This window comes from Notothenia coriiceps, unplaced genomic scaffold (assembly GCF_000735185.1).
Source record: "Notothenia coriiceps isolate Sejong01 unplaced genomic scaffold, NC01 NC01_scaffold00003315, whole genome shotgun sequence".
Classification (NCBI taxonomy): Eukaryota; Metazoa; Chordata; class Actinopteri; order Perciformes; family Nototheniidae; genus Notothenia; species Notothenia coriiceps.
In genome coordinates this window covers 225762-235159 of record NW_011336016.1, presented here as the reverse complement: position 1 = coordinate 235159, position 9398 = coordinate 225762, and the positions used below count along the sequence as shown (strand labels likewise).

The following is a 9398-nucleotide window of genomic DNA, read 5'->3' as shown; positions in this document are numbered from 1 at the left end:
ATACGTGAAATAACCCACCCTCAAGTCTACGCCCTCAAGCGGCTCTTGGCGGCCCTCAGGTGTTTGACCCACCAGTGCTTAGATATTATCAAACTGAAAAAAATGAATACCAGAAATCCACATACATGTCATTTCAAATGTCTTTTCTATTCATGAATTTTAAATTTTAAATTGTATCTCTCTCATAATGACTCGTTAAATTACAATATATTAGTTCTATGGCTTTTGTATCTTATTTAACCAGGCGTTAAGTTCTTAAAATGATTGTTTGTGCTAAACTTTAAAATTCTGTCGTCAATCGACTTACTATGTTTTAGCCTTAAACTGATAATCATGTTCTTTCTTACCTTTCAAACCTCAGTGACTTTAATAACGCCCCTGTTGCAAATCAATTACAAAATTGTTTTTCATTATCACAAGGCGTTCACACTTCTCTGGGTATTCCCATTCTGGAATTTACACCCTCACAGCTAGGCGCCCCTGGCGACTGATTCTGCATCTTCTGTTACCCTGTTTATAACTCACTAATCAGATATTACAAACATGTCAACATTCACCAAACAGTATTCTGGTATCCCCAGATATGGAGCCAGGTTTAATTTCTAAAAACTGTCAATCAATTGGTCATGACTTGAACATCTGAGTTTTGGAGGCCCGGGGCAGGCTTTCTTTCAGTCCATTAAATGAAAAATCCCACAGCCCGCCCGCCTGCCTGGTAAGCGGAGAGTTATTGCCCACTTCCGCGGATGCCGCAGAGTATCGTACGTGCTTCTTGGAGCCGGTCGCTTAAGTTCTTTTGCCAGCGTGTGTTCAGTGCGACAACAATGGCCAAGACGCAAGAAGATCGCCGAGGCGACGCAACAGTCGGGGATAACAATTATTTGTTAACCCGTCTTTTGGAGGAGAATTTTCCATTGGCCCGCTTAGAATAGATAGTATGTGAACTGAGTGTGATTGAAGTGTTTTAGAGTTTTAAAAGTCAAGCATCTTCTTTGGGCATAATTTAAGGTAGGTAAAGTAAATCTCAAGGGTTAAGCGTTAAAAAAAAAAAACGTATTGTATTGACTGCTAACTTGATTAAAAAAACGTTTTTTGGCTTTTAAAATACTAAAGCAAAAATATATTTAATGTATAATAAAAAATAATTTTATTTTTGTTCTATTCTGAAATAATGAGTGGAGGAAAAAAAGCTTTAAATTCATATTGCCAAAAAACAAAAATGTTGTTGTTTTTTAAAATGGTTACTCAAATTAAAAAAAAACCTTACTTTAATTTAATAATAGGTAGTTCTTCTTGCGCATTAAAAAATTAACCAAAGGAGAACAATTGTCCTTGCCAAGTTCATATACTTTTTTTTAGTTACCTTTTGAAAAGATTTAGATTTTCAAATTACATTAGAAAAACAAAAGATAATCAAACAAAAAACAAGAATCAAACCCAAAAAAAAACTTGATTGCGAACCCTAAAGGAATATTTGAAATAGTGTGACTCTTGGCAAGTGGGAGGTTTCCTGTTTTCTATTGATGAGTTAAGTTCCCCCCCCTTATTTTGCCATTGACAAAAACAAATTCCGTGTATTTCTTCGCGTTCCAAATTTGGTTTTTCTTATTAAAAACCACCTGTAAAAAACGGCGAAAAGGAGCGTCTGAAAAGGGCGTTTTTTTGCTTTTTAACGCTTTAACTAAAAGATCGGTCTAATGGTTCAATTTTGGAACGCGACGGGCGGGGCGCGAAACTTCACGGACAGTGATTTTCAAAAACAAAAATGAAGCGGGCGATTAAATATATAAAACAAGAAGAAACGAGGGGTGAATTAGGCGATACACGAAAACGGTCCAAGACAGCATATGAGCCCAGAGAATGGATGAATACTAAGGGCGTGTAAAATATAATTGTAAAGCCTCTTTTTTGTCTAAAAAGTGACAACATTGTTAAGAGATGTTGAACTATACAGCTATTCTGCCACTGCGTCACTCAGCCGCCTTCTCGAGTTTGTTTTTCAAATTCAGCTGCTCTTGCATCCTGCTATATTTGACGAGTGATACAAATATTTGTTACCACAAGTTTCTTAAGGAAACTGACGTATCTCTCTTTTCTCCTCCTCCTCCGTTAGTTGTTGTTGAGCAGAGACACTGTCAGTTTTCTTAAGAACTTGTGGTAAAACATATTTGTATCACTCGTCAAATATAGCAGGAATAATGAAGAGCAGCTGATTTGAAAAAACAAACACGAGAGGCGGCTGAGTGACCGCAGTGCAGAATCGCTGTATAGTTTAAATCTCCTAACAATGTTGTCCATTTTAGACAGAGGCTTATTATATTTACAGCCCTTAGTAACATCCCTTTTCTGGGCTCAATATGTGTCTTGGCCGTTTTCGTTGTGATCGCTAAATTCACCTTGTTTCCCTTTGTTTATAATATTATCACCGCTTTTGTTTTGAAATCACTTCTGTGAGTTTCGCCCCGCCCCTCGCTCCAATGACCATTAGACCATTTAGTAAGGTAAAAAGCAAAAAGTAGAAACGCCTCTCAAACGCTCTTCCGTTTACGTGTTAAATAAAGAAAAACAATTGGACGGTAGATACACGGATTGTTCATGTACTGTTAAATTCCTGCTTACTTCTTTTGTTATTTCTTAAAGTGGAACTATCATGCTATATTTGAATAATATAGTGTAGGACCATACCTATATAAGGCATATTTATACTTTTTATTTTTCAAAATACCAAACAGATCATGCATTTTAGCCATTCCTCATTTCGCTCAATTTAACACTGTCTTTGCATGGGCTGATTCTGTGAGAACAGCACCATCTACAGGCCTGGCATATGTACTACAGCGTCTCCAGCGCTTTCGAACAATGTCTGTGGCTGTCTCCTCCTGATTGGTGGAGTTGGCCCAATAGCCGTAGCGCCACTTCTGTGACGTCATATAAAGGTTCAAATCTGGATCAGTCTGTATCAGATCCGTTGCAGCCCCTTTTTAAGAGATTTGGGTATGGAGGAAAATAGAGAGGGTTGTGTTTTCTGACACTTGGTGAGTTCCCTGGAACACCGGGGGACACATATTCATGTATAAAAGACGTACAAAAGTGCATTTTGCATGATATGTTACCTTTAAACAAATTATACCTAGGGGTTTGATATTAATCTTGTAATTGAGTATGTGTACTTACCTCAGGAATTCGATCCAGGACCAGAACCTGTGTTTCATAAAGGGTCTTCTGCACAGAGGGGGAGAACTCTCCAAGATCATAAGGACCAGCAAACTTCTCAATGATCGTCTCCTTTACACACTTCCTATGAGGACAGCGATGTGAGTCATTAAATTAGGAGATTATTATTCATTCACTTTAGTATTTCTTATTTTCCTTTTATTTTGTGTTCAGATCTCATAACATTTGTTTTCTTCTTCTTTGACAGATAAAGTTACAGGCAACTAAGATGTGAATTGAAGCCTAATTGTGTCCTACGCAACTCTCTTCACAGATAATTACCATGCAGCATCGAAGTCGATATCCTGACTCTTGCTGTAGCGCCACCTAGCCATGACAGAGGTGCAGAAACACCTGTCCTTGGTCTCTTGCAGAGTAGTGAAGCGGTCTTTGTGGAAACCCTCAAAGCCAGACTGGGTGGTTTTCAGCAGCGTCATGTTCTTCACCCCACTGTGTACCACCGGGATGCCTGTGCACAGAGTCAGTGAGTATGCAGTTATCATAAACATCAGGTAACATTTGGATATGACTGAAGCCCGTCATCAGCATCAGTGATATGCAGCAATGCCAAGCTCATAAAACTCATCCGTTTATAATAATTCCAAAACATCTAAACCAAATAGACTTTAGTTCAAACTGGACACAGATGAGGCCATGGCATCCAATTACTCCAAATCATTTTTCACATGTACTTCTTAGCTAGTAAAATCATCGAGGGTGCGACAAGATAACACCGTCTGATCCCAGCCCAGGCAAGTACAAAGATGGTTTATCTTTAGAAGTTTAAACTCAGTCACATGAGATTTATGAAGCCCCTAACAAAAAACTAGGAAATGGATTTTTTAACTATATAAGGTGAAGTGGGTGTTGTGCTTACCATTGAGATTCTGTTCAACATCACAGAAGCGACAAGCTTCAGGGCTAAAGATGAATGCATGAGCATGCTCTACCCCATTCTGAGAAACCATACAACAATGGAAAACGTGGTGAAAATCATGTTCAAATTATTTAAGGTGTTCATGGTGTTGCTTTAAAAAATAGAAATGATGGAAACACATGGCAATATGTCATGCCCAAAAAGCATGTCTGAAACTGATTATAATGACCACGGATTAACAATTATTTCCCATCATCCATCAGTGATGCTTGGTGTGCTCTAAGGTTAAAAAGACTTTAGTTCTTTAGTGTCATTGGTTCCACTTGTGCTTTTCCCTTCATGAAAAGTAAAATATCTTATAACTGATCACTGAACCCTGTGCTTTACCTTTTCCAACCGTCTCCATGGAGCCTCCTCCATGTGAACTCTGGCCTTCAGCACATGGTTGAAGGAGGTCAGGAAATGATGACAGATATCCAGAGAAAACTGCTCAATGGTCTTAACCTGAATAGAGGAGCATAAAAAGCATGCTGTAAGTAAAAGCATCTAAAAATATCTAAATATTTAACATAAAGGAAGGTCAGGGTTTTTTAAACCTTGATTGTATTTGATCAGTGTGTGTTTGCCTCAACGGTGGACAAGGTTCACTTTGGCAGTATAGTGAGGTAAAATAGTGACTTTAGTAGAAGTCTCCTAGTTTAAAAAAAAGGCTTTCTGAATATACAAATAAACCTTTAAAAGGAGCAATAAGGATATGTAACAGAACAGTTTGTTTACAGGAAGGCTGCTGAATTTCTCCCCAGACTTTTGTGTCACTGCATTTAGTTCAGTTTAAAACTGCCTGACAAATACATAAATATTTGTCTTCTCCTGAATGTGAAAAAAGGTATTTTTTCCCCAACCCAAATGAATGCACACTGCCAAGATTATTTTCACTTTTCTTGTCAAAAAACAAAGATAGCCAAGGTAGGTAGGTAAGGGGTTTAGATTTGTATGTCAAAAGTATGGCAACAATTCAACCGTGTTCCTATCTCATAAGAATTACATCTTAACAGTGACAGACAAATGGGATGATAACAACACTGTTTTTGTAAACAATTCAACAGAGTGGAGAGTCAGGTCCCAACCGCCCTTTGTTACTAACAACGGATAGACGTTGTTTTTAATGGAGTGATAGAAGTGTGACACGAGTAGAAAGTGGAAAGAGTGTAGTGGACGGTCTGGAGGAGGACCATACCCCCTTGAGCTTGGCCAGGCCATGGACGGTGTTTTTGATGGTGTCGGTGGGGATGATGTCTGAGTTGTCTCCAGTTAGATAATCTTTGCGGGATTTGAGAGTGAGCTCCACGTCAGCTTTCAGCTCGATGATGTAGTGATGGCTGCCCTGTCTCCTGATCACCAGCACCTTCACTTTGTTCTTGCCGTAGCCTGTACGCACAAACTCCACATTCTGCAGACACAGAGAACTTCAGTTTCCATTCATACTGCATGTTTAATTATTAGTGTTTGCAGGGGGTTTTATTTACTAGTGTGTCACATTTGCTAACATCCCTGTGCAATTAGATTTCATATAGGAACGGCCATGTAGTAATGTTGATAACACAATACAAAATATACATAGTTTTAACTTTTACATAGTGTTTGATGAAGCAGAAATGACACATTTAGATGTAGCAGCCTCATGTGGCAACCTGGTATCCACAAAGGGACACATTTAAAATAAATAAATCAATATTAACCAACATTAAGATTTAACTCAGAGTCTCTGCAGATTCTCAAAAAGTAAAAAAAGAAAGAAAAAGGTATTGAATTCATAAATCTAAAAATAACACTTTAATGTGCAATAAAGTTCCTTAACCAAATACATTTTCAAAGTCTTTTAAAATGCTTATACGTCAAAAGACATTGCAATTTCTAACTGCAAAATAACTTTTTTTTAAAATAATTTTGTAAATGCCTCAGGCATTAACATGGTGCAGATCAGGACATGCCTCATATATTAAATGTTTTTATTTGTATCTGCTAGCAAACAGCTACATAATGAAATAGTTCATTTTGCAATAAATAATTTTTCCTAACTATCAGTCATGGATGCCAATTCTTTCTTCAATTTTTGTGGGGTGAATTTGGTCTTACATTTAATTCAGCGTTGCATTAATACATTCTTAAATATGCCTTAGGCTGTAAAAATGTATATACTCTTTGTTTACAGCATCAGGTTAGACCAATAGTTTGTGATTTAGACTTTACTTTATTTATATGTATGAGACATGTCCACTGGTTTGTCCCACAGTCGCTCCATGGTCATTCACCCCAAACCTGAGATAACCAGAGCTGAATAATTTAAAGTGTCCTCTTATAGAGTATAACACATCTTATCTCTTTGTTTTAATTTCTGTAAAAATGATGAATGATTACCTGATCTGAAGCCGCTGCCATGGTAACTTTCCTTCCTTCACCTGCTGCCTGTCTGTCCTCTGTTCCTCCAGCAAAAGGTGTCTCTACCCATTGAGGAGGATTTTGTAGAGAGGGCGGGGCCACCTTTGCTCTTTTCTTTTTGTTATTGAAAGTTGCATGTCAGGTAATGTTCAACCCGTCTTACCCGTTGCAACGTCTGTAATTCAAATTTTTGGCATGCAGATGTATACACCCAACACACCCTCTCTTGCTTTATTACACACACGTGTAGTTGCAGAGAAGACCACAAGTACATTTCTTATCAATAAATACAGACATTTTTGTTGTGTTGTATTCTAAACTCACTGTGGTTTCATCTATCAGTGTGTAAAGCATTTTTGCATTTAGTTGAGTTATTTGTAATACTACATATATGTAGATCAAATTTCTGGTTGCCAGATTTTGAAATACGTAATAAATAAGTAAGCCTATTTTGTTAGATAACTCGATTGTCTACCATGTTTAGCTGTAAATGAACCAATGGTTGGGCTGATGGTTTGGAAGCTCCATAATATGGTTAAAAACAAAATGTCAATATGATTTGCACATATTGTATTGTCTTTGGATACATATTTAATCTAATTTATTTGCCTTTGTGTATCCTTTTAATAACGCGGCTTTTTACATGACTCGGCTGTTTGTCTTGTTTACCATTTACAGTAAACTGTATTTTTCAGAAATGTTTGGTGTCTAAATGTTCTGCGTTAAATCAGTTTGACACCAAAAAAACTAAATTTTTATAGCATTTATAATGGTTTAGAAGTATCAAATTCAGTTTGATAAACATCAAGCCTGCCTTATTCAGTCATTAACAAATTATCATGGGTTGGGCACCTTATTTTAAACCATCAATATGCAGTTTTTATATTTAAGATATGTATTACTTTATTATTAAATTACATGTTATTTAGCTGACACTTTTATCCGAAGCGACTCACACTACTGTAAACATGCCTACGGGTGCAGTTTGTGGTAAGGATTTTTGCCCAAGGACACTCCGACATGTTGACTGGGATTGAACCCCTGACCTCTGATTGATTCTCTGAAAATTGACCTTTTCCAAAAGGTAAATGTTCAAACAGTCCAAACCAGACAAGGATTTTTTTTCACCACCTGGCAACCGAAGAAGTTGTTCTTATTTGATCTCTTGATCTCCTGAGCGCCTAACTTTACATCTAAGCTGTCATTTTACATTTCATACTCACTGTTTTACTTACTGTTTAGACCTCTGTTTATATATGTATTTATTTATTCACACTCGTACATTTACCACATTCCTGTTAACATTGAACTTATTAATTTCCAATTGCTGTCTACAACAAATGTATATTACTTTATTATATGTTTTATTCATATGGCCTTAGCCTACATTTTTCCCTTCACTTTTCTTTTTACAAATATGTCATTATTAACGTAAAACTGATTACTTACACTTTATACTGTTAATGGGACCTTTTTAGAGAGTGGTATTGATATATCTTAAAATATACAGAAATCAATCCAGATAACATTAATAGATGTCCCTTTTTATGTGAACATAATGACTTGTAAAACTCTGGATACGATCTGCTAATACAGTTTCTGTACAGGTGTGTCTCACCCATGTGTGAGGACCAAAAAGGATATATTTATCTTTAACAGTTGTGTTTTTACGTTTGATTCACTTTCTCTAAAAACTAAACCCCCTTGTGACCAAAGACTATATTGAGAGAGAAAAGAGATGCAAAGAAAGACACCATTTTTTTGTGGTCTGAACATGCTGCCACAAAGTCAATGGGCTTGTTTGTTTTAGAGGAAGTGACTATGTTCCCTGATTTTTAAAACCTTTTTCCGGTTCTTGCACATACAGTATAGGTCATATTGAAGTAGGAATATATATTATTTGTTTAGTTTAAATGTAGTCTTCTGTATAACCTTCAAAAAAGTACTTATCTCTAAAAGTTTTTAAACGTCTTTTGTCTATTCCTTGTGTTTTTTATTTTTTATTTTCAGCAACATGTTTGATTTAGTTTGATGTCAGCCAAAAGTTACAGGCAGAAAAACAGAATGCAAATGTCAGTAAAAGATTTGTATTTCACTTCTTTATTACAAGGTAAAGGAAACATTTGGACCAGATGTTTTCCATTTCAGTAAGTTTCAAATTCGATACGATTGCAACAAAACAAAAAAGGTCACTGTGGTTGCATTGAGAATCTTCCAGGAGGGAACCGGTGAAATAGTTGAAATGTGAATAACTGTTTAAAAAGGATAAACTGTTTTAATAACCCTTTAAAAGGGGAATCTGTGTAACGGGCCACATATTAGGGCAATTTAAAGCCTCCAAACCTTTTATTTTATTAAATATAGCCCCAAAAAACCTTCCCATCATGTGACCATATCTTGTGACTTCCTGTTTTGCATCTATATGCAGCTGTATCTTCACTCTCAAAGTTACTCAATCATAAAGCACACCACAAAAGATTTCTAATTCCCTTTTGTGTTCACCTCGCCTTCAGGATGGACACGTGCCTCAGTTCACGCTTACAGATCATTATCCTGTGTGTCTGTTGCACAGTGAGTAGTACTGACATTTCCTGTAGAAATGAAGCTGGTGAACCAGTTGATTGGTGAGTTGATATGATTCATTACAGCAGAGTTTGTTAGTCAGGTTGCTTGAAAATCCATGTAGTTGTTTGGGGTAATCAGATTTGGTTTGTACTTTGCTTCCTACTTACTTCTATAGACCTAGTTTGGAGCTAAACATATGTTATACTCAGTGGCGGCCGGCCCATAGGGGCGCTAGGGGCGCCGCCCCCCCTCTTCCCACATGTTTGATTGTAATTAAAAAAATAAAATTTAAAATTTAAAAATC

General features: G+C 36.8%; 2 protein-coding genes across 2 annotated transcripts in view; one reads left to right on the top strand and one right to left on the bottom strand.

Annotated features, from left to right (window-relative positions):
- Window positions 1–6590, bottom strand: part of uox (urate oxidase) — a 9208-nt gene extending 2618 nt beyond the window's left edge. The window contains exons 1-6 of the mRNA XM_010766433.1: window positions 6509–6590; window positions 5328–5540; window positions 4478–4594; window positions 4091–4169; window positions 3496–3682; window positions 3175–3298 (exon numbers count right to left, since the gene is read on the bottom strand). Coding sequence (XP_010764735.1) covers window positions 3175–3298; window positions 3496–3682; window positions 4091–4169; window positions 4478–4594; window positions 5328–5540; window positions 6509–6529 — 741 coding nt within the window. The 5' untranslated portion in view covers window positions 6530–6590. The remainder of the gene's footprint in view (window positions 1–3174; window positions 3299–3495; window positions 3683–4090; window positions 4170–4477; window positions 4595–5327; window positions 5541–6508) is intronic.
- A 2406-nt stretch (window positions 6591–8996) lies between these two features.
- LOC104941344 (deoxyribonuclease-2-beta) overlaps window positions 8997–9398 on the top strand; it is a 9142-nt gene continuing 8740 nt past the window's right edge. The window contains exon 1 of the mRNA XM_010766432.1: window positions 8997–9153. Within this exon, the coding sequence (XP_010764734.1) occupies window positions 9044–9153 (110 nt within the window). The 5' untranslated portion in view covers window positions 8997–9043. The remainder of the gene's footprint in view (window positions 9154–9398) is intronic.